This window comes from Peromyscus californicus, unplaced genomic scaffold (genome assembly GCF_007827085.1).
Source record: "Peromyscus californicus insignis strain IS unplaced genomic scaffold, ASM782708v3 Scaffold_3__1_contigs__length_106647218, whole genome shotgun sequence".
Taxonomy (NCBI): Eukaryota; Metazoa; Chordata; class Mammalia; order Rodentia; family Cricetidae; genus Peromyscus; species Peromyscus californicus.
Genome location: NW_026294551.1, coordinates 47,641,592 through 47,666,069, shown reverse-complemented (window position 1 = coordinate 47,666,069; position 24,478 = coordinate 47,641,592). Strand labels below are relative to the sequence as shown.

General features: G+C 49.8%; 2 protein-coding genes across 8 annotated transcripts in view; one reads left to right on the top strand and one right to left on the bottom strand.

Annotated features, from left to right (window-relative positions):
* The window catches only part of Smyd4 (SET and MYND domain containing 4), a 70,355-nt gene extending 67,258 nt beyond the window's left edge, over positions 1 to 3,097 (top strand). For all 4 annotated transcript variants that reach the window (XM_052756040.1, XM_052756039.1, XM_052756041.1 and 1 more), the window contains one exon: positions 2,907 to 3,097. In XM_052756040.1, the coding sequence (XP_052612000.1) occupies positions 2,907 to 2,913 (7 nt within the window). In that variant the 3' untranslated portion in view covers positions 2,914 to 3,097. The remainder of the gene's footprint in view (positions 1 to 2,906) is intronic.
* Positions 3,098 to 3,216: 119 nt separating this feature from the next.
* Serpinf1 (serpin family F member 1) lies at positions 3,217 to 13,462 on the bottom strand. Of its 4 annotated transcripts, XM_052756048.1 has the most exons (10): positions 13,331 to 13,457; positions 12,877 to 12,986; positions 12,425 to 12,471; positions 9,805 to 9,892; positions 8,043 to 8,241; positions 7,341 to 7,496; positions 6,691 to 6,894; positions 5,673 to 5,815; positions 4,039 to 4,249; positions 3,217 to 3,592 (listed from the first exon to the last, which is right to left on the bottom strand). In XM_052756048.1, exons 4-10 carry the CDS (start codon positions 9,883 to 9,885, stop codon positions 3,333 to 3,335), a joined length of 1,254 nt encoding a protein of 417 aa, XP_052612008.1. In that variant the 5' UTR covers positions 9,886 to 9,892; positions 12,425 to 12,471; positions 12,877 to 12,986; positions 13,331 to 13,457; the 3' UTR covers positions 3,217 to 3,332. The 4 variants fall into 4 exon arrangements, with proteins under 4 accessions (XP_052612008.1, XP_052612009.1, XP_052612010.1 ...); XM_052756049.1 differs by lacking the exon at positions 12,425 to 12,471; XM_052756050.1 differs by lacking the exon at positions 12,877 to 12,986 and having other exon boundaries at positions 13,331 to 13,407.
* Positions 13,463 to 24,478: the final 11,016 nt, after the last annotated feature.

The window sequence follows — 24,478 nt, the reverse complement described above, 5'->3', positions numbered from 1 at the left end:
TGGAAAACAAAACAAAAATAATAAAAATAAAAGGGCTGAGGAGTTGTTTCAGCAGTTAAGAGCACATACTGCTTTTCCAGAGGACCTCAGTTCAGTTCCCAGCACCCACACTGAGTGGTTCACAACCACCTATAACTCCAGATTCATGGGATCCATCACCTCTGGACTACATGGGCACCCATACCACATGTGGTGATATTTTGTTTGTGATCTAACAAATAAAGCTTACCTGAAGATCAGAGTGTGGAGCTAAGCCACTAGTTAGCCGTAGAGGCCAGGCAATGGTGGCACACACCTTTAATCCTAGCACTCAGGAGGCAGAGGCGACAAATCTCTGTGAGTTTGAGGCCACCCTGGGCTACACAAGATTGGTCCAGTCTAAAGAAAAACAGAGCCAGGCAGTGGTAGCACACACCTTTGATCCTAGTACTTGGGAGGTTCACGCCTTTAATTCCAGCACTAGGGAGGTGGAGACAGGAAGTAACATGGCTGGGTATGTAATAAGTAATAAGATTAGGTGGGAGGAGACAGGAGCTCAGTCTCTTTCATGTTGAGTTGGCAAGGTAAGAGGTGATTGACTGTGGCTTGCTCTTTGTCTCTCTGATCTTGCAGCATTTACCCCTATATCTGACTCTAGGTTTTTATTATTAAAACCAATTAGAATTTGTGCTACACACACACACACACACACACTTAAAAATAAATCTTTTAAAGTAAATAAGAGGGATAAAATGGGAGCTGGGGATTTAGCTCAGTGGTAGAGCGCTTGCCTAGCAAGCGCAAGGCCCTGAGTTCGGTCCTCAGCTCTGAAAAGAAATATAAATAAATAAATAAATAAATAAATAAATAAATAAATAAATAAATAAATAAACAAGCAAACAAATAAATAAATGAAACTGCATTTAAGCTTGATATGGTGGCACACAATTTTTTTTTTTTTTTTTTTGGTTTTTCGAGACAGGGTTTCTCTGTGTAGCTTTGCGCCTGTCCTGGAACTCACTTGGTAGTCCAGGCTGGCCTCGAACTCACAGAGATCCGCCTGGCTCTGCCTCCCGAGTGCTGGGATTAAAGGCGTGCGCCACCACCGCCCGGCTCGGTGGCACACAATTTTAATCCCAGCATTCAGGAGGCAGATGCAGGCAGATCTCTTTGAGTTTCAGGGTAGACTGTTCTACATAATGCGTTCCAGGCCAGCCAGGGCTGCATAGTGAAGCCCTGCCTATAAATAAGAGGGCTGGAGAGATGGCTCAGCAGTTAAGAAGCATATGCTAATCTTGCGGGAAGCCCAGGCTCAATTCCTAGCCTAGTGGCAAGCTATTCCAGTTCCCATTCCTAGTGGCCAGCAACTCAAAACCACAGTAACTCCAGCTCCAAGGCGATCTGATGCTTCTGACCTCTGCAAGCACTTACACTCTATGCACATATCCACACACACACACACAGACATATACATATACGTGTAACTAAAAATAAACATAAATCCTTTTTTAAAAATAAAACCACACAAGCTGGGCCATGGTGACTCACACCTTTAATCCTGGCACTCGGGAGGCAGAGGCAGGTAAATATCTGAATTTGAGGCCAGCCTGGTCTATAGAACTAGTTCTAGGCCAGCCAGGGCTACACAAAGAAACCCTGTCTCTAAAAACCAAAAAATAAATAAATAGGCCCAATTGTTAAAATTTAGCTTGTCTTCCAAGCACAGGAACCCAAGGACAACCCCCAAAACCCATGTGAAGAGAAGTGAGATGTGGTGGCACATGCTTGTGACCCAGTATTGGCAAGGTGGAGACAGATGGATCCCTGGGGCTCACTGGCCAGCCAGCTAGCCTGGTCTACTTAGTCTGATGCAGGCCAGTGAGAGACTGTCCATAAAAAACAGGGTAGGAAGAGGTAACAGAAGTCTCAGCAGGAAAAGACAAAGCACAAGCTTGGCAACTCCAGTCCAGTCCTCAGAAGCCACGTAAAGGTGCAAGGAGAGAACCAGCTCCACACAACTGTCCCCTGACCTCCATATGCGTGCTGTGCACCCACACGCATCATGCATGCGTACAAATAATGATTTTTTTTTTTTTTTTTTTTTTGGGTTTTTCAAGACAGGGTTTCTCTGTGTAGTCTGTCCTGGATCTCACTCTGTAGACCAAGCTGGCCTAGAACTCACAGAGATCTGCCTGGCTCTGCTTCCCGAGTGCTGGGATTAAAGGTGTGCGCCATCACCGCCCGGCTATGATTTTTAAATGTTTATGGGTATGGTATCATTGCCTGCATACATGTCTATGCACTACACGCATGCAGTGCCCATGGAGGTCAGAAGAGGGCATCAGATTCCCTGGAACTGGAGCTCTACAGGGTTGTGAGCCACCACGTGGGTGCTGGGAACCCAACCCTGAGTCCTCTGCAAGAGGTTCTTAATCCCATAGCCATCTCTCCAGCCCCTCAATAATATATGTATTTTATTTTAAACTTTTAAAGTGGACATCTCCTGAGAAATGACACCCAAGATTGACCTCTGGCCCCTACATGACTCTATGCACAAACACATACCTACATAAACACACGTAAATGCACAAGTAAACCTAGTTGGGTTCTTCAGGAACATGTGCTACAGTTTAGATTGTGAGTCCCCCAAGGACCCATCTGGAAAAAGTGTGGTCCCAGAAAATAGTAGAACTATTAAGAGGTTGGGCTTAAGGCCAGGCGGTGATGGTGCATACCTTTAATCCCAGCACTCAGGAGGCAGAGCCAGGTGGATCTCTGTGAGTTCGAGGCCAGCCTGGTCTACAGAGTGAGATCCAGGATAGCTAGGGCTACACAGAGAAACCCTGTCTCAAAAAAAAAAAAAAAAAAAAGGAAGTTGGACCTAGTGGGAGGTGGCCACTGGTCTCCTCTTTTCTCTTTGCTTCCAGATCATAAAAGACAAGTCACAAGACTGCTTCACCCCAGAGCAAGGGGCCCAGTCATGAGCTGGGACCTCTAAAACAGCAGTGGATTTCCCCAGGAAGGTGTTACAGTGAGAGAAAGCTGAGGAGTGCCACAGCAAGTTTCTGTAGTTGTGTGTGAGGGCGGGTGTGAGTCCTCATTCACCGGCGCTCCCGGAACAGGAAATGGTGAGTTTCTGCAGTTAAGCAGGGCCAGTTACCACCATGTAAATTCATAAGGACCAGTTTCTCTCCATACTAAACACAGCTCCAAACAGAAGGAAGAAAGCAGTGAAAATTCAGGAAAAGCTCGTTTATTGCAAAGGATACATTGAAGCTATAGGGCAGCCTTCCTGGAATGTGTAATCAGCCATCCCTCTGGGGTTTTCTTCTGGAGCACACTGAGGAGAAGCATTAAGTGCCCCTGGGGTCCAGAATTTTGCCTATGAAGAGCAGTGCCCCCGTGTCTGTGTCTCTCAGGACAAAGATGAAAGGCTGGTTGAGGTGGTAATCTAGTGGGAAGGTGAGGCGGACGGGCTGGAGGCTTGGGTTGGGGCTGCTTTCTGCCCCCTCCTCAGTCCACTCAAAAGCAGCCCTGTGTTCCACCTGGGTGAGCTTGACGGGTTTGCCTGTGATCTTGCTGAAGTCCGGGGATTCAAACAAGGACTGTAGCTCTGTAGAGATTGAGAGAGATTCCGTTAAAACCCTCCTTGTCCAACACACACACACACACACACACACACACACACACAGAGTCCTGGTTTGTGTCAGGTGATTCTCAAGAAAGCTGGGAGTGGAGCACTGCTTTGCCCTGTGGGGTATGAGGTGCTCTGAGCTACTACAGGCCCAGGACTTACCCAGGAGCATAGAGCCAGCAAGGCTGTCTGAGAAACCAAGGTAAACAGACCTGGCCTGAGACGGTCTTCTGGGCTGTTAAGGGTATGTGCTCATAGGACCAAGGACCACTACATCTGATGGGACAGTGGTTCTGTGTTCCCCTCCCTCATAATAATGTAGCAAGTACCCAAGAGCCTCCCTACAAAGTTCTGTCAGCAAGGTGGAAGGCTGAAAGACTCAGCCTCATTTCCAGCCCCTGGATCAAAGTGGTCTTCAAACATACTCATCTCCTGCAGAGACTTGGTGACTTCGCCCTCATAGCTCAGCTTCAGCTTGGGGATGCTCAGCACGGCTTGGATGGTCTTCAGTTCTCGATCTATGTCATGGATGAACTCCGAAGTGAGGCTCTCCTCTATCATGGTCAAGTTCTGGGTCACCGTCAGGGGCAGGAAGAAGATGATGCTCATGCTTCCTGTCAAGGGCAGCTGGGCAATCTAACAACAGAGAAGCATGGGAGTTAGTCCTGGGGCCGGCCTCAGCCCTAATCTGTCCACGGCTGTCTTCCACAGTTTTCTTCTCAGCTTAATACCAATGGAAGTTTGATGAAAAAATGTTAGCTTGTGGTTTGTCTTGGTTGGGGTTTCTATTGCTGTGATAAAATGTAACCAGAAGCAACTTGGCGAGGAAAGGTTTATTGCATCTTAGAACTCTCAGGTCACACTCATCACCACAGGAACTCAGGGCAGGAGCTGGAGCAGAGGCCGCAGTGGAACTGCTCTCTCACTGACTCCCCCAAGGCTTGTTAGCCTTGTTTTCCACCAGCCAGACCACATGTTGAGAAGTGGCACGGTCCACAGTGGGCTGGGCCCTCCCACATCAACCATTAATCAAGAAAAGGGCCCATAGGTGTGCCCGAGGCCAGCCTGGTGGGAGGACTGTCTCAGTTGAGGTTCCCACTTATAAATGATCTTCACTTGTGTCAGGTTGGTGACACTAACCAGGAGTGTTAGTGTTCTCAGGAGCTGGAGTTGAATGTCCTCCCAGAGTCTACCTGCCAGCATTTACTGAGCATTTGCTTTGTGCAGAGCCCTGGGCTACAAACGAACAATAAAACAGACCCTTTGAACAGAGGTTCTTACCCTAAGGCCCGGGGGACAGTGTCAGGGCTTCGCAGAGCCCCGTGCAACCATATACAGAAATGTTGTTTCTCTAGTCGGTTTTTTTTTGAGACATGATCTCTCCATTATGCTGCCCTAGAACTTTCTATATAGACCAGGCTGGCCTCAAACTCCCAGAAACCCACCTACTTCTGCCTCCCAAGTGCTGGGATTAAAGTGTGCCACCACACCCTACTGTTTCAGGCCCTTTTGTCAGATTTCCGAAGAAACCGTAGCCTAGCAGAGGTCAGTGACTACTGATTTGGGACTGAGGGAAGTCAGATGCACTCTGAGTCTCAGAGTGTCAGTGTGGACGTTCAGGACAACTTAAGGGAAGTCAAATGCACTCTGAGAGTCTCAGAGTGTCAGTGTGGACGTTCAGGACAACTTGTCAGAATTTGGCTCTTGAGTCTAGAAAGAGGAGCTGAAGCCGGGCGGTGGTGGCGCACGCCTTTAATCCCAGCACTCAGGAGGCAGAGGCAGGCGGATCTCTGAGTTTGAGGCCAGCCTGGTCTACAGAGTGAGTTCCAGGCCAGCCAGGGCTACACAGAGAAACCCTGTCTGGAAAAACCAAAAGAAGGGAGCAGGGAGGAAGAGGAGAGGAAGAGGAGGAGGAAAAAGGAAAGGCCCAGAAACATTACTAACTTACCCAAAGTCACACAGCAGACTTCAGATAGCTGGCCATTCTCAGCGGCCATCCGTTCCTTTACCACCCTGCCCCTCTCTGACCCCTCCCACCCATCCCCCTATCCCTCCAGACCTTGCAGTTGAGATCGGAGTCCAAGCCATATCGTAAGATGGCCTTGGGTTCTGACATCATGGGGACTTTCACAGTCCTGTCCTCATCCAAGTGAAAATCCTGGAGGGTCGTCTTTTTTGAGTCAAACTTGGTTACCCACTGCCCTGGAAGGAAACACACAGAACTTCCTGAGCTGCCATCACTGGAAAGGCCAGAGGACCATATTGTGTCTCCACTGGCCAAACTAACCTCAGCTGTCATGGACACAGGAGCTGCTGGGTCCCAGCATGTGTGACAGAGACCACAGGATCCGGTTCTCTTCCCCACACAAACTCAGATGAAAATAAGTGGGTATTCTCACTTTGACTTGGATCACCAGGCTCTTTTGTTTAAGGTGGCCTTTAACAGGCTGGGTTGCGCCTGCTCTCCTCGCCTCTTTGTGCTTGGAGTAGGAAGAAGCCCCAGGCTTTCCTCTAGGTCAGGCGTCCACTCTTGCTGCTACTCAGTAAGATGGTCACATTTTAAGAGGGAAATTGGTCAAACTATTCCTGCCGCAAGCCCTTTTCTGAATAAAGCAGACCTCATGTGAGGCCTGTGGAAGGGTCTCCTGACACATTACTACTGCCTAGAAGTGTCGATAGGTAACTGGAAGCAGTTTCATGAGCACAGGGCAGGCCCAGGAGTGGTACCGGGTTGCTATGAGAATAAGACAGTATATATTGTACTAAGTATGAAGTAGATGTATACTCCTCACAGGAAAGCTGAGGAGACAGATGGCTCAGGAGAAACTTAGACAGGGCTCTGCACTCACAGGGCACAGCCATGATTAAACCTGGTCTGATTCAAATCAGAGATCTGTGTCCAGCTCCACTCAGACGTTTCTCTTGTCACATAGTTCAGAGACGCTTGTAGGTGATAAGCAGAGAAGCAAGCCCACATGGTTTTCATATCCTCCTCTGGCCTTGCACCTGCATTCGTGTTCACCAGCACACTCCACACACCTACCGTCCTCCCTCGGCCCAAGTGGGGAAGCCCTCACCCTTGAAGAAAGCCACGCCGAGGAGGAGGATGCTGATGGCGCTGGGCATTTCTCTTGTGGACCGAGCGATCTTCCCTTTCATCTGGGCCTGCACCCAGTTGTTAATTTCCTGGAGGTCTATTCGAGGGTTGCCAGTGAGGATTCTGGGCCTGGTCCCATATGACTTCTCCAGAGGTGCAACAAAGCTGGATTTTACTCGAAGTTCTTGAGAGGGAGCAGATCAAAGATAGTGTATGAGAGCTGAGCCAGCACTTTGAAAGCCTGCCAAACCCCAGCTTCCTGCCCAGCATCTTCCCTGACTTGCTGGGACATCTGCTGGCTTGTCCAAACCCTGGACAGGGAACAATGGATTCCACCCATTGCCTTCCCCTTCATGTTACTGCCCTCCCCAGACCCTCCTGCTGTCTCCCGCAGCCCACTTCCTCTTTCTGCTCCTTTGTGGTCTCACAGGCCCTTTCCTGCCCACCAGTGCCAGGCCTAGCCTGAGCACACACAGTCTATTGTTTAGACCGAACCCCAGCATGGAGCACACAGATGACCCAGGCCAGAAAAGCAGCCACATGGCAGGCATGATGGCGTGTCTGCACTTGGAAAGCAGAGGCCAGCTTGGGCTACATAGACTGAGGGGCGGGGAGGGAGTGGCTACTGACTCCTCTCAAACACAATTCTGGAAGCACTCTTGAGGCTCTTCCCAGGGGCAGTCACAGAGGCGAGGAGATCCTTGTAGGTGCCGTGGATGTCGGGGTTGCTGATCAAGTCGTAGTAAAGAGCCCGGTGTATGACAGATTCTGTTCGCTGTTCAGCTCCTGCCAGGGGAGAAAGAATGGCAGGCTTCATAACTGCCCAGGGGACCCACAGCAGGCCAGGGTGTTAGACATCTAGTCTTGTCTTCTGAGAGCTGAGGAGGCTGATGTTGCAGACATTCTAGGTGGGCAAAGAGCCTCGGGAATAATGACCGCATTGCTAGGAAAAGTGTCTAAAATAGGCCAAGGCATCAGACCTACAGAGAAAAGGGTAGGATGCATTCCCTCAAGTTCTCCCATCGTTTTCTACACTATTGTGAGGGGGACCCGGGCCTACTTGTGACAGGTGTACCCCTAGAACCTGGGTAAATGACTAGCACACGATAGGAGTCCTTTTAAGGAACCAGGATTGAGCGTCACTTTGATAAAGTGGTAGGAGGTGTGTGTGTGTGTGTGTGTGTGTGTGTGTGTGTGTGTGTGTGTGTGTAGCCAGGACCTGGCCAGAGCTGCAGCCCCCACCGACCCTTTCCTGTTCTCTGGCAGTGTACGCATGGAGACTCAGGGTGGGGCATTCAGGTCCACCTGCAGCCACCTTCTGCTGACACTCACCCAGAGAAAGAGCAGAGAGGGCTGTGGCCACGCAGAGTGGAGACAGCAGAACGTTGGCAGTTGGGCTGGCACTGGATCTCAGGCGGTACAGATCATAGCCGAAGTTGGAAACAGCTGCTGCCAGCTTGTTTACAGGGACCTTGAAGAAGGGGTCCTCCTCCTCCACCGGCTCCCCCGTGCTGTCGGGGGCTGGGGAGCCCTGGGTCAGAATACAAGGACCAGTGGGAAGGCACAGTGAATGGCGTCGCCTCTGGGTTGGGGCTGTCCTCTGGTCGCTGGGGGCCGTTAGTCTAAGGTCGGAATGAGTGTATGCTCTCTGACTGTACATAACCTCTGTGCTGGGGACAGACAACACCCAGGGCTTGCCAGGCTGACCTGTGACCTGAGAGCGGGAAGCCTGGCCTACTTTACAATAAAAATGGTAGGACTGGGGAGCCAGCTCCATTGGTAAAGTCCTGGCCTGACAGCATGCAGACCTGGGTTCAGTCCCAGAAAGCACGCAAAAAGGCTGGGCATGGTGGGGCATGCTTGTAATCCCAGCACTGGGGAGGCAGAGATGGCAGGTCCCTGGGGTGCACCGGCCACTCAGCCTCGACTAGTCAGTGTGTTCCAGACCAGGGAGGGGTCCTGTTTCAGAAACCAAGGCAGACTGCACCTGAGGAATGACTCTGGGTTGACTTCTGGCCTACAAACAGTCTCTCTGTCCATTTATCTGTCTGTCTGTGTCTCTCCCTCCCCCAACCCCGTGTGTCTGTCTGTCTGTATGCCTGTCTGTCTCTGTTTCTCTCTCTCTGGAGACCTCCCCACCACCATCACCAGAGAAACCTGTCCTTAGGCCACACCACACTCCTCTGCTCACCGTTTCAGACTGTTCTGTGTCTGCCTAAGTTCTGCTGTGAGACTCTCCCTGTCTCTCCTGACAAGCCATCTTCTCTGACCATACCTGAAGGGAGTTTGTGGTTTTCTCACCTTTTTTCAGTGTCCACTGCTCCCTTAGTAGCTAGCAGCTTTGTGAGCTTTCTCCTTTTTGTCTTGTCTCTGGGGCTGGGGAGCAAACCCATGCTCTCGCTTATGCTGGGCAAATGCTAATACCTCCGGTTCCTGTTGCTGTTGGCGGGGTGGGGGTGGGGAGTGGGGGGCGGGGCTGAGACAGGGTCTCACTATGTGTCTCTGGCTGTTCTGGAACTCACTTAGTAAACCAGGCTGGCCTTGAACTCACAGCAATCCACCTGCCACTGCCTCCCGAGTGCTGGGATTTTTGTATTTCTATCCACACCTACCAACCTCAGAGTAAGTGTTCGTGGGTAGGGCTCAGTTAATACAGCACTTGTGTATCATGCCTGGGGTCCTACATATCATTTCCAATGGGGGGAGGGGAGGGCAAGTGGTTAGTAGGTGAGGAATGAGTAAATGGCCATAGTGGCCTTGTAAGGAAACAGACTGAGGTAAGAGGGTATTGTCTAAGGTCACTAAGCCCTAATCCGAACTCAGAACCCACAATGCCCAGCTCTATAGCTGATATACCCAACTGGCTTGTCCCTTGTGTGACCCTACCCCTACTTCCTCCATACAGCGGAGGCTTCTCCATACCCTGAAAGGTGAAGCAAATGCTTATCTTGCTGCTAGAGAAACCAAGACCTGAGAAATGAAGGCCAGAGCCCACCCTGGCCCTAGCACTGCCTCCCTGTGCTGGCTCCTCTGCCGCCAGCCAGCCGAGGAGGGTATAGAACAGCTGCTGCCCACACCTACCCACCCTACTGACCTCAGAGCTGCTGCCGACATTCTGGCTGCTGCCGTGCCCGAGCAGGGCTCCAGTCCAGAGGAGTAGCACCAAGGCCTGCATCCCGGGACTACAAGGGAGACAAGACAAGTGACTCCCCTCGCCCACACCCTGCGCTGCCACCCCACCCTTCACAGGAGCAAGAGTCAGACGGGACGGGACAAGAACTTTCCCGAGGCTTGGTGTCCCTGGCCTGCACCTGCCGCGTGAGCTGTGCCTCCACGGTGGTTCCTATCCGGTGGTTCCTATCGGGAGACCCACCTTCCAGCCTCAGCGCCAGAGCAGTGAAGACCCAGCAGTGAAGACCCAGCAGCAGGCTTTCTGGTCTAGCACAAACACACAAGGAGGCTTTTCCTTGCAGGCATACAGCCAGCTCATTTGGTAGGATTTGGAACCCTGTCTCAGAACGGGAGCAGAACCCAGGTCTTTATAGACTCACAGAACATCTATCAGGTCTAGCCCTGCTATCCACCAAAAGTTTTCTGGCTAAAAGCCTATGATAAGGACTCAGTCCAGTCTCTTTGCCCCTCACCCTTTTTATTCAGATAGGATCTTGCCTATGTAGCCTTGAACTCACAGCTGCCCATCCCCCATCCACCCCGAGTGCTGGAATTCCAGGTGTGTGCCACCATGCTGTCAACCCCATTCTTCCATCCCAAGAACAACTCCGAGTGCTTGGTTAAGAGGGTGCGGACGAGGGCCACACTGCCAGTTCTAAGCCTGACTTCATAGCTGTCCAAAGAACAAATCCCTCCTACTGTTAGGAGGGTTAAATTATATAATCTTTCAATCTCTCTCTCTCTCTCTCTCTCTCTCTCTCTCTCTCTCTCTCTCTCTCTCTCTCTCTCTCTCTCTCTCTCCTTTTTTGAGACAGTCTTGCTGTATTTAGGCTGGCCTTGAATGTGTGGTCCTCCTGCCTCTGCCTCCCAAGTGCTGACGTCACAGGTGTGCACAGCCTCACCTGCCTAGACATTGTCTTAGCAGCCCTTGGCAGTGCCAGGGCTTGGGAAGATCTCAGCTGTCTCTTCACTGGCATCTCTTCTGAAGGCCATTTCTTCTCCCCCCACCCCCACCCCACTAGCATGGAAACAGCTCTTAACCCCAGAACCTGTCTTCCTGCAGGTTAAACAACACTAATTTTTGGTGGGACCTCCCACATCCCACCACCTCCCTAAGCAGCAACCTTTCTGCCCAGACTCTAGTCTGGCACTTGGAGACCACTGGGCAAAGTTGAAGTCTGGGCTATGGGTCCTCCTGAATCATTCCTGGGCTCCCCTGGAATCAGGTCTAGGGGTGGGAATGAGGGCCACAGGAAAGCTCATCCTAGAGTTGGAAAAGACCACTGGCTGTCCCCCACCCATCCTCCAGCACACACACCCTGAAGTGCCCCTCAGCTCCATCATTACTCTGTCACATGTGTTTGACCCCCCCACCCATACATCACCAACTTTTCTGACTTCCCAGAACAAATTGGATCTGAAGAGTCAGGAGTGCAATCTGCAATCGTTGGCTAAGGTCCTGAAAATTAAGTCAGATAATCCACTGGAAAACTGCAGCCCGTGAGGGCCAACAAGAGAAAGTTCCCTGCTTCCACAGCACCACCAACACAACCAGCCTCCTCCTTTCTAACCCTTCACCGGATCTCCCAGTGGGAATTCTAGGGACCCCTGTGTTCTCACCCAGGGGTGCTGCCTCCCAGCTTCCGTTGGAACAGAGAAAGTGATGCAGATTTAGCCCTCCCCCCCCCAAGCCCCACCCATCAGAGGCAGCAGCCTCCCTCGACGGAGCCGCAACAGGCTGATTTATCCAGGTGGTCCCTCTGGTCCCTCTGGGTGGGTACTGACTGACAGAAGGGAGGAGATGGTCACCTTTGGCATCCTATTCAGGAAGTCAATGAGAAGCACTTGCAGATGGGACCTCCTGGAGTTCCTCCAGGGTCTAAGTCAGATCATTGTTACCAAATGGGTAGGCTGAGAACTGAAGCTGAGGTGGGGAATAGTAGGCGTGGGGAGACACGGGGTCCAATGCTGGCCCAGGAGTTATAAGCAGGGTCAGGTGTTAGTGGAATGTCTGAATTCTCCACCCGAAGCCACAGGAGTTAAGGAAATGGAGACCCGAAGGGCAGAAAGTGAGGGTCTGCAGCAGGGGCCCCACAGGACACAATGTCCTGGGAGCAGTAACTGTGGATTGGGTAGGCAGCTTTGACTAGCCAGGGGCACCGGGACAATGATGCCATCCTGTCCAAAGGGCAGTGTCCAAGCCAAATTCCTGGGCTACCGTGGGGGAGGGCATGGGGAAGGGTCAAGAGTCTCCCCTCTGAGCCAAGGCCTGCCCCAAATCAAGAGGCACAGAAACTGGGGTGTTGTGGTCTCAAATCCGAGCTGGGAAGACAAATAGGAGCCGGCACATGTGTTTCCGATTAGACCCAGCTGGGAGACAAACACACTGCTCCTCCTCCACTGCTCCCTCCTCCCAGAGCCAAGCAGCCTTCCAGCCACATGGCAGTGGACATGTGGACAGTGCAGGGGAGGACACCTCCCTCTCCGCTGCCTCAAGGACTGTTCCAGGGGTCCAGTCTGGCTGGCTCATCTACACCACTCACCTCCGGTGCAGCTTTTGTTGTTGTTGTTTTGTCTGAAATCTTGGAACCTGAAACAACCCCATAGTTGCACCTCCCAACACTCCAGAAAAGCCAGCCCTGGGGCCAGAACTCCCTGGGCCCCACCCATCCCCCTCAGCCTAGGGGCTGAACTGATGGGCAGCTAAGGTCCAGACAGTGGCTGGCACTTGGAAAGCCTGTCTCTTTGACCCAGACCACGCACTCCCTGCTGTGGCTTCCCCGGGAGGTAAAAAGGCTGCAGAAGAACAGCCAGATCCCACACACCAGCTAGGCTAAAGGGTGCTTATTGTTTGCAGGAGGCCGTGACCTCGTTTGTCTTCCATTCACTCCGTAACAGAGAATCGGTGGTAACTGGACAGAGGACCTAGCAGGCATCCCATCCCAGCAGGGCCAGCTGCTCCTTGCCGGGGAGGGGGGGGGGGGGGGATAAGCACCAGTTGATTGTGAAAAGCAGCAATCCGAGTGAGTGGAGCCAGGTTGGTCTGCAGGAAAGACCACCTTCCTTGCTCACTGCTGGTGGAAGCAACTTCAGGAAGAGCCCTGCCTGTAGGATGATAGCCCCTTTGGGGTCCCTGTTGGGACCAGACCCAGAGCTCACTTCCCACCACTACCACATTGTTCCCCAACTCCATTCAAAACCGGTCCAGCCTCTCCGTTTGCTGCAGTGGGATATGGGGATAATAGCATCCTGGCCCTCTGTCCCCCAACTCCCTCTTCCCTCTCATCTGTTCACCCTGGTCCCTAAACTGCAGAGGCTACTGTATCCCTACCTCCACCTCTTTGCACCCCTCTTTTCTGCTCTCTGGGGTGCCCCTGCTCCTCCCAGTCCCTCTAGCTAAGGGGCCTCTTCCATCTGTCTTCCCCAGGCTAGACCAGGAGCCGCCTTACCTGTGGTCCACCACCACAGCTCCTTCCTGAAGTAAGTCTGGGTCCCTCTCAGCCTGTACCCTGAGGGGCTCTAGCAAGCTGAGGAGTGAATAGCTGCTTCCCAACCCAGCGTCCAGCAGGCTTCAGATTACAGCTACTCCTTTCTTAAAGTGACCTAACTCCATTTGGAGTCTGATTGCATCATTGTCTGGTGTTAACTTTAACCCACTGCTACCCTTCCATCCTGTGTCCCCAAGACCATGCATTCACATCACCCTCCTCACCCACCACATCTTCCTTGGGCCGTCATCTCTCCCCAGTGGACCCCTCCAACAGGATGGCTAACTTCACAAGGCACTTGGGCCAGCCTGGGGTAGGTCATGAGTCTGAACTTGAACATCAGAAAGGATTGGCTGAGGGGCAGGCTGCATGGAGAGAAAGTGAGTCGGTGTAGAGACAATGGTTTTTTCCAGGTGGTTAACTCTGGCTCTGCCTGCAGTTGGAGAGCGAGATAATTCTTCATCTCCTGGAAAATGAAGGGATGGCACTGGGCCTGTCTGCTGTGAAGTTCTGTGCTCTCTGAAGATTACAAAGGACGTTGGGGGCTGGGGAGATGCTGAGTGGTTAAGAGCACTGGCTGCTCTTGCAGAGAACATGAGTTCTGTTCCCAGCACCCACACCAGGGACTCACAACTTCCTGTAACTCCAGCTCCAGAGAATCCAATGCCCTCTTCTGGCCTCCTCAGGTATCACACACGTACAGATACCCATACACTGACACACAGACACATAAATAAAAAATAAAACCTTTAAAATGAAAAGGAGGGACAGTGGGGGGAACATCTGACCAGAGGAAGAAATGGGGTGTACCAGACACCCATCCTGGGAGGTGGCTCACACTAGAGGTTGCCTGCACAGGAGAACACTTGCATTCAGCTTGCCCTGGGGTGTTAGAACTCATAGTGCAGTTTCAAAACTAAAGCACTGCCGGGCGGTGGTGGCGCACGCCTTTAATCCCAGCACTCGGGAGGCAGAGCCTGGCGGATCTCTGTGAGTTCGAGGCCAGCCTGGGCTACAGTGAGAGATCCAGGAAAGGTGCAAGACTACACAGAGAAACCCTCTCTCAAAAAACCAAAAAAAAAACAAAAAACAAAAAAACTAAAGCACTAACATAAGCAATGACTAGCGACTCCAGGGTTAATCCCCTGACCTGAAATACTTAGGACTATTTTTTTTTTTTTTTTTTTTTTTTTTTTGGTTTTTCGAGACAGGGTTTCTCTGTGTAGCTTTGCGCCTTTCCTGGGACTCACTTGGTAGCCCAGGCTGGCCTCGAACTCACAGAGATCCTCCTGGCTCTGCCTCCCGAGTGCTGGGATTAAAGGCGTGCGCCACCACCGCCCGGCTTACTTAGGACTATTTAAAAAAAAAACAGTGTTGGATTTGGGATCTGGAATATTTGCATCTATATGAGAGATCTTGGGAATGGAACCCAGTTCCAAACTTGAAATTCACCTGCTTCGTGTAACTCTGCACACACTCAGCCTGAAGGTAATCAATATTTGAATAACTGGTGTGGTGTCCAGAATCACAACACCTGGAAGGTGGTGGCACAAGTTCAAGGCCAGCCTTGGCCACATAGTGAATTTGAGGCTAGCCTGGGCTACATGAAGTCCTGTGTCATAAAATAATAAAGAAAAGAAAAAGTGGCCACTGAGGTGGCTTAGCAGGTAAAGGTGCTGGCCACTGAGCCTGAAAACCCGAGTTCTCTCCCCAGCACCCACACAGAAAGAGAAAACCAACTTCGACACGTGATCCTCTGATCTCCATGTGTGTGCCATGGCCTGTGCACATACCCACCCTGCACACACCACATAAATCAGTGTAATGATTTTTTTAAAGAACAGTCTTTTTGTTACTCCTACTCATGGAACAAAGTTCATGCACATTGAACTGTCGACCGTGTAGCATGGGATCTGCTCCAGAAAGCGGAAGGTTACGGAATGCTTCCGTATTGCAGCTGCTCTGGTTAAAAATGTTGCTTTCTAAACCTATATAACCAATGTTTTTTAGGCTGACTAAGAAAGCCTGATAACCATTCAGAGGAAGAAAGAGGAAGGCTCAAAAGAGAAAATTTAGGGGACTCCGCAAGCATTCTCGAGGGAGCCCCAGAAAGCAGAGCTTGGGCCAGTGCGTCTTTGCAGTCAGAGTCCAGGTCCTTTCAATAAAAAAATCTTCGGAGTGACTCCAGACAGAGTGCTGTGTCAGGGGTAAAGGCACTTGAAGTGTAGTAAGCCTGCTGACTAGAGTTCAGTTCTTGGTGGAAGAAGAGTGCTGACTCCAGAAGTTGTCCTCTGGCCTACACACACACACACACACACACACACACACACACACACACACACACACACACACACACACACACACACACACACACACACAGAGTCAAAAGCAACAAAAGATGAAAATTTCTCAGTTAATCTCCCCAATCACCCAGTACCACATTCTGAGCCCAGCTGATACTGATGTCTTCCCTGGTTGATCGGTTGGTTGGTTGATTGGTTGGTTGGTTGGTTGGTTGGTTGGTGACCAGGCCTCACTATGTAGCCCTGGCTGGTCTGGAACTCACAAAGATTCCCTTGCTTCTGCCTCCCCAGTGTCGGGATTTAAGGTGTACCCCATCGCGCCTAGCATATTATTCAAGCAATATCATGCTCTAAGAAGCAAATACAGGCAGGACAGGATGGGGCACACCTGTAATCCTAGTTCTGGAAAATAGAGGAAGTATGACCAAGAGTTAAGGCAGTCCTCCATAAGAGTCGGAGGCCAACCTGGGCTACAGGAGACCCTCAGAAAGAAAAGAGTAGGGTCTATGAGATGGCTCAGCAAGTAAAATAAGCATGATGATATGAGTTCGATTCTTCAGGACCCACATGGTGGAAGGAGAGAAATGACTTCCATAAGTAATTTTCTGATCTCCACATGCATTCCATGGCATGCACATAGATACTCAAGCACACAAAACAAACAAGCAATAAATAAACATCTGGGTGTGGTGGCACACGTAATTCCAGCATTCAGGAGACAGGAGGAGAAGTGTTGGAAATTTAAGGTCAGCTTGACCTACATGAAGAGTTCCAAGCCAACCAAGAATACGCAGCAAGACTCCATCTCTAAAAATCAAAATAAGATAATACCCAAAGAAGTGCAAACTATAAGGGAAAAGGTTGATGATAAATGCAGCATTAAAGTTAGAAATTTCTCTTCACACAAAGATACCATAAAACAAAGAGGAGCCCAGCAGTGGTGGCACACACCTTTAATCCCGGCATAGGCAGACAGATCTCTGTGAGTTCCAGGTCAGTCTCGTCTACTTCAAAGCTAGTTCCAGGACAGCCAGGGCTACACAGAGAAACCCTGTCTCAAAACAAACAAACAAAAACTAGAGAAAAAACAACCACACCAAAACATTCTAATGAGAAAACCAGAAATAATTCAAGACGTGGAAAGATGACTTAGCAGTTAAGAGCATTTGTTACTCTTGCAGAGGACCTGGCTCAGTTCCCAGCACCCACATGGTGGCTCACAACTCTGTAACTCCAGTTCTAGGTAATCCAATGCCCTCTTCTGACCTCTGTGGGCACAAGGCATACATGTGGTGCATAGACATACACTCAAGCAAAATGTTCATAAAACTAACAAGTTTTAAATAAAAAAATGTAAGAGAAAAGTAAGGCCAGGTCATCCATAGCAGAATCCCAAGTGGCCAATAAATGTATACAAAGAAGTTTTGTGGGGCTGGAAATGTAGCTGAGTGGTACAACACTTCCTTAGTATATTAAAAGACTCTCAGCCGGGCGGTGGTGGCACACACCTTTAACCCAGCACTGGAGAGGCAGAGCCAGGCAGATCTCTGTGAGTTCGAGGCCAGCCTGGGCTACAGAGTGAGATCCAGGACAGGCACCAAAACTACACAGAGAAACCCTGTCTCAAAAAAAAAAAAAGAAAGACTCTAGGGGTTGGGGATTTAGCTCAGTGGTAGAGCGCTTGCCTAGCAAGCACAAGGCCCTGGGTTCGGTCCTCAGCTCTGATAAATAAATAAATAAATTAATTAATTAATTAATTAATTAATTTAATTTAAAAAAGACTCTCAGCCAGGCATGGTGTCTTTGATCCCAGTTCTCAGGAAGTAGAGATAGAAGGATTTTTATGAGTTCAAGGCCAGCCTGGTCTACATAGCCAGTTCCAGCACAGCCCGGGAAAATAATAAGAGACCCTGTCTAAAGCCCCACCCCCACAAAAATGGGCCCCCCCAAAATGTTATCATTGCTAATAATCAAAGGAATGCAAATTAAAACCATAGGAAGTCATGTTGCTTACTCATCCGGTTGAGAAGTTGTAAACATGTGGCAACGCCAGTGTTGGTGTGAGTGTGGAAAATGAACTCTGCTCATCACAAGTCTGTGTTCCTATGACAACTTTGAAGAACGATATGACAGTAAATAACAGCATTGTGTGTGGTTGTGTGTGGCAGCCCTGGCAGTTGCAGGTGGACAAGCCGAGGCTAAAGCCCAGTATCCTGCTTCTGAGTGTATACGCCAAAAGCCTCCCACAGGCCTGGAGGGTTCGCTCTCATAGGGTGCTGGCCTGGCATGCATGAGGTCCTGGGTTCCATCCCCCACTCCACCAAAGAATAAAATGAGCATATGCATACAAGGAATTATTCACAGGAACACTATAGCTGCTTTGTTCCCAGTGTTAAAGAAAAAAAAAAAAAGGAAGCTTCTAGAGTGACCTCAATCCAGCTGCGGATACTCTAGTGCCAGTGCCTCCCGGGGCTGCACCTGAAGAAGGGAATCGGTAAAGAGGGTTCTCTCTACACCATGGCTCCCACCAAGCCAACCACCACAGATGCATGATGGGAAAGCACTCTGGAAGCCACTGGCTGCCAGAGGCTCTGGCAAGAGTACTCCCTCTACTGGAAGAGTGGAGAAACCTCACGGTTTCGTTCTTGGTTCTGTGGGATTCCAGGACATTAGACAATAACCAAAGTTCACCCAACAAACTCTCAGACTCCTTCCAGTGTCTGCTACAAGAAGTCACCCAAGGCTTCAGAACAGGTCCGTGCTTCCAGGGCACAGCAGTTAGTACCTGCTGCCAAGCCAGACGACATGGAGAGATGTCCCCTGACCTCTACGTGTGTGCTAAGGCATGTGTATGTTCACACAAGAGGGCTGGACAGATGGCTCAGTGGTTAAGAGCACTGACTGCTCTTCCAGAGGTCCTGAGTTCAATTCCCAGCAACCACATGGTGGCTCACAACCATCTATAATGAGATCTGGTGCCCTCCTCTGGCATGCAGGCAGAATGTCGTATACATAATAAATAAATCTTTAAAAAAAAAAAAAAAACCAAGAAAATGCAAAAAAACATTTAAAGACATCTTCTAGAACTGGGAGTATAGCCTAGTGCAGAGCACTTCACCAGCATGCACAATACCCTGGGTTCAGTCTGAACATTGAGAAAAAGAGAAAAGAAAGAAAGGAAAAATAGACTTTGGTTATCTCGAAGTCTCCTTTTTATGATATATCCCCCAAAGTCACTGTCCATTTCCCTCACTTTTTTTGGGAGGGGGTTGGTTTTTTTGAGACAAGGTTTCTCTGTGCAGTTTTGGTGCCTGTCTGGATCTCGCTCTGTAGACCAGGCTGGCCTCGAACTCACAGAAATCCGCCTGGCTCTGCCTCCCAAATGCTGGGGTTAGAGGCGTGCGCCACCACCAACTGGCGAGCTGTTTGCTCTTATGTCTACATAGTTTCTCCTCCCATCTTCTCTGAAAATGCTGTTGTCACCGCAGGGGTGACTTCCGTTGACTGCCACAGGGAAACCTCCATCCTGCAGCAGCACGCAGCACAGCAGAGTGTTCCTCCCTCTCAGATCCTTTCTCTCTACGGTTTCCATTTTCTCCCATCTCTGTCTCTGCTTGCTTGATCCTGGGACCCTCTTCCTTTCTATTAAATCTTCTCCCCTTAAGGGTTTTTTTCCAGTCCAGTGTCTCTCCAGCCCCACTGGGGATGAAAGCCAGGGCCTTGCAGTGCTAAGCAGGAGCTCCACCCAGCCCCTAGTTCCATGACATAAAGCATCTCTATACTGTCAAATATACACTCCCATCCCTTACCAGAGCATTCGGTCAACTCCTTGATATTTAAAATGGGTAAACTGAAAACCATCATTAGCAATTCCATGCCTACCAGATCCACATTATAGGCCAGGAATTAACTTATAGGACACTTCCAACAGCAAGACTAGATACTACTAATTAGCTTAAATGACAGAAATAACCCTAACTTTTCCAGGCAAAATGGGGCATGGGATTGGCCTGCATTAGCATAACATTTTCATTATAACATGTTTAAATTGCAAATCCACCACCCACCCCATAATCATTCTGCTTCCCAGCTCAGCCAAAGGCACCACCCCTACCCATTCCTTTACAATGGAAACCTAGGAATTGCAAGGCCAAATCCCATCATCCCCAGTACTTCCTTCTCCTCCCTCCCACGGTCTAACCACTCTACGGCTTTGATCTACACTCTGGGTGGGCCTGCCAACCAGCTTCTTATTCCCACCTTATCCCTCTCCATCCAGAAGCCACATGAGCCTTCCAGAGACAAGCTCAGATCCAGCATCTCCCAAGTCAAAGGCTTTTGGGTGAAGGGGCATTGTTGGGCACAACACAGGCCGAGCGCAAGAAACCTGACAGATACAGAATACAAACTGAGCTAGAAACATAGCTCAGTGGTGGGGTGTTTGCCTCATAGGCAAGGCCTTGGGTTCAATCCTCAGCACTGCCAGGCCGGGGCAGGGCACGGGGATAGAGGAGAAGACTTTATGATTCATTTATACAAAATTAAAAGCCAGGGAAAAGGGCCAGCAAGATGGCTAAGCAGGTGAAGGAGCTTGCTGCCAAGCCTGAGGTCCTGAGTTTGAAACCCACATGGTTGAAGGAGAGAGCTGATCCCTGCAAGTTGTTCTCCCATCTCACCTCTCTCTCCTTGTGCACCATGGCACAAGCACACACACACACACACACACACACACACACACACACACACACACACACACAGTCATAAATAAATAGATAGGAAAGTAAGTAAATTGCTAAGTGTGGTGGATCTCGACTTCAGTCCCAGCACTTGGGAGGCCGAGTTCAGCAGATCTCTGAGTCTGAGGACAGCATGGTCTACATAAATGAGTTCCAGGCCAACTAAGACTCCATATAGTGAGATTTAGTCTCAAAAAACAAAACAAAGCAAAAAAAATCCAAAAGTGAAAAAAAACAAGCAAACAAAATAAATGTAAAAATACACATACACACACACACAAATACACACACACACACACACACACACACACACACACACACACTAGGGGGCTGGAGAGATGGCTCAGTGGTTAACGCATTGCTCTTACAGAGGACCAGAGTTTTGTTCTCAGCACCCACATCAGGTGGTTCATAACTACCTGTAAACCCATCTCCAGGGCATTTGACACCCTCTTCTGTCCCCTGGGAGCAACTATACTCATGGACACATATCCACACACCTACACATAATTAAAAGTAAAATAAAAATCCTTTTTTAAAAAGTCAAGGGGACCTGGCGGTGGAGGCATACGCCTTTAATCCCATCACTCAGGGAGGCAGAGGCAGGTGGATCTCAGTGAGTTCGAGGACAGCCTGGTCTACAGAGCTAGTTCCAAGACAGCCAGGGCCACACAGAGAAACACTCTGGGTGGGGGAGGGGGGGGTCAGGAGGAAGAGGAAACGATGGCTCAGAAGTTAGGAGCATTGGCTGCTCTTACAGCAACCCAGGTTTGGGTCCCAGTGTTAGGGTTCTGCCACCACTCCAGCTGCATGGCCACACATGCAAAGTTCAGCAGCTAAGCAAGGGGTCTTACATCATCAGTGCGCACTGGTGATTATGTGTGCGGCGTGGTCACGCAATCAGCACATGCGTGGCGTAGCTCCATAAGCCCACCTGCGCATGTTCATGGGAATCCTTAAAAAGCTGGACACAGATGCCTTCTCCTCTCCTCTCTGTTCTCTCTTCCCCCCATTATTTCTCTCTCTCTCTCTCTCTCTCTCTCTCTCTCTCTCTCTCTCTCTCTCTCTCTCTCTCTCCCTTTGCATGTGCTTCTTCCCCAAGCCTGGTTCTCTTGTCCCCTCCTCCTAATAAAGCTCTGATACTGGGTTTTGTTGTGACTCATGCCTCATGACGTATCCACACGGTAACCAGTGCTGCTTATCATTTTTAAAAACAACGTTGGTGCTGTGAGGAGGCAGGCTCTCTTGGCACTCTGCGTCCGGGGACCCGGGACCCTGTACCAAGGTTTATTGGACCTATGACTGCCCGCTCCGCTTTTATCATTTGCCCAACCACCAGATTCCTGCACACGCCACCGGCTACTGAGATTGGTGAACTCCCCTTTCAGATCCCCCACCATTTACCACAACTATAGCCTGTGATATATTCCTGGAGCCAGACCCCTGGGGGTCCTCGGCTGCGTACCATGACACATTCTTTCTTGACAAAGTATTGAATGCTGTCTGGACTCCCGGGGAGTCCTCCGGTATGTCCTCCCAGCCCTTGCGCATCTCGTGATGACAATTGGGTAACTTGTGCTGTTAATTTATGCTGGTCCATAGACTACCTATCCTAGGACACCTGAGATAGGAGCCTGGGATCCCATTTATTATTTTAATTTTTTATTTTCTCTCAGCTGCAGTCATGGGACATGGAGGCTTCCTCCTCATGGTTCCACTCCTCCTCTGACAAATGCCTTAAATATCCTCAGATACCAGTAAATTTGGCCATGTAACAGCTGCTTGAACCCCGATATTTCACAGGAATTATCTAACTTCTACCAGCGAACAGGCAAATGAAAAGGGTTACCTTATCCCCCACTTTTACCTAAGCTCTAAACCCTCCCTTTCTGATTCTCTCTCTCCTGCCTACTTGCATTCCTGAACCTAAGGAATCTCTGACTCCAAAGAACCTTATCTTTTCTGTTCTTAACTCTGTTCTCCTGTACTGGGCAGGCCACTAAGCACGGACAGGTCTGGAAGCAGACTAGGATGCGTGCTAATAAGTTTACAATCAGGACCCACAAGGGGATCACAATAATCCGATGGCTCTCTAGCCAGAGAACAGTTTACAGCCTGCCTCCTGGAGGGTCTTCCTAAAGCTGTCCTCAAGCCAGCAAACTATCAAAAAAAAAAAAAAAAAAATTCAAGACATGGAATAAAATCCATCTCTTGTCTCCCAGAGCTCCCTGCTGTGGGATGGTCTGTATGTCGAATATGTTGCTCTGATTGGTTAGTAAATAAAACACTGATTGGCCAGTAGCCAGGCAGGAAGGATAGGCGGGACAAGCAGGAAAGAGAATTCTGGGAAGTGGAAGGCTGAGTCAGAGAGACACTGCCAGCCGCCACCATGACAAGCAGCATGTGAAGATGCTGGTAAGCCACAAGCCACGTGGCAAGGTATAGATTTATAGAAATGGATTAATTTAAGCTGTAAGAACAGTTAGCAAGAAGCCTGCCATGGCCATACAGTTTGTAAGCAATATAAGTCTCTGTGTTTACTTGGTTGGGTCTGAGCGGCTGTGGGACTGGCAGGTGACAGAGATTTGTCCTGACTGTGGGCCAGGCAGGAAAACTCTAGCTACAGCTCCCTAACATTAAGGCTAAAACTTAAGCATCTGGAGAGCAAGGCTCCTGACCCCACAGGTGGAAGTTTCAGCTGTGGCATTTAAGATATACCATGGGAAAGATGAGGAAGCCTGTGAACCAAATTGCCAAGTGCTGGCACACGCTATCCAAGCAGCTGCATAAGGGCTTCCGGGTCCCTGTTTTAGAAGGCTACGCAGGCTAGTGCATGCCCTGCCGGGCCGTCAGTTGAGCCTTGTTCAAAGTGCCACCTAGAGAAATAACTGGTCAGCTTACTGCCCCCAGGCACCCAGTAGCATGGGGACATCAAACTAAGACCTCCAGCAGACCTCCTAGGCTTGGCCACGGGCTCACAGGGAACCTAGGATGCAGCATGGGGCGACCCGTTTCCTTCCTGTTGGACACCGAGCCACTTAATCAATCCTGAGGGAGTTTTGGGGTCCCACCTCTCCTTCTCGTTTCCCTATTGTCGGGGTAGGGGGACAGCCTTACTCACCTCACCAGACTTAATTGTACTTTCAGGGATACCCAATGGGAAGAGATTTTCCAGCTAAGGTGGGAGCTTTCATTTCATTTGCTCCCTCCATGTGCCTCACTCCAGACCGGTCAGCAGTGCTTCTCCTCCTCAGGCACAGGGACAGGGACACAGACAGGGCCCTACTCTCTCTCAGAGGACATCAAGATCCACTGCCCTGTCACCAATTTCAGAAGAATGAGGTCTCACTGCACAAGCTTCTCTCTTCCTAGTTCCCCCTTCTAATTAATTACTCAACTAATTGTTACAGGATCACCATAGAGCTGGAGTCCAAGGACCATCAGATATACCCCAGGTGGTAAGGAACAGTAACAGTTAAAAGGTATTTATACCCCAAGACCAAAAATGGTCTGGGCTCTGCAAAAAAACCAAAACCAAAAACAAAAACAAAGCAGACTTTAATATAACCATCTATTACTGTTAAATGTTTTCAGCAATTGATCACCTGTGTCTCCTGGATGGTAAACTAATAAAGGAAACAGGTACCTCAAAATAATCTATCTCTGATAAAGCTTATCTCAGGTGAAAATTAAAAACATGTTCCAATCTCTCTCTCTTATTAACACTAACCAATATAAGCAGAGTACCAAACACTGCAATGGTCACCAGCCCAAGACTTTAATTTTTCTCATGGCTGCTTCTTAATATGTTCAAAATTTTTCCGAGCTCCAGAAAATCCACCTGCACAGGCCAGTGGGCTCCAGAACCAGCTTGCATCCACCTGGACAGTAGCACCTTGTCAGACGAATTCCAAGGCAGCAGACGACAGCCCACCATCCCTAGATGCCTGTCTAACTCAGAAGCCCCCTTCCCTACCCCCCCCACAAGAGTCACCCAATGCCCACCAAGTCAGCTGGAAGCATTTTTTCCCTTATTCCTGTTCACCTGCTTTTTTATATAAATAAGCAAA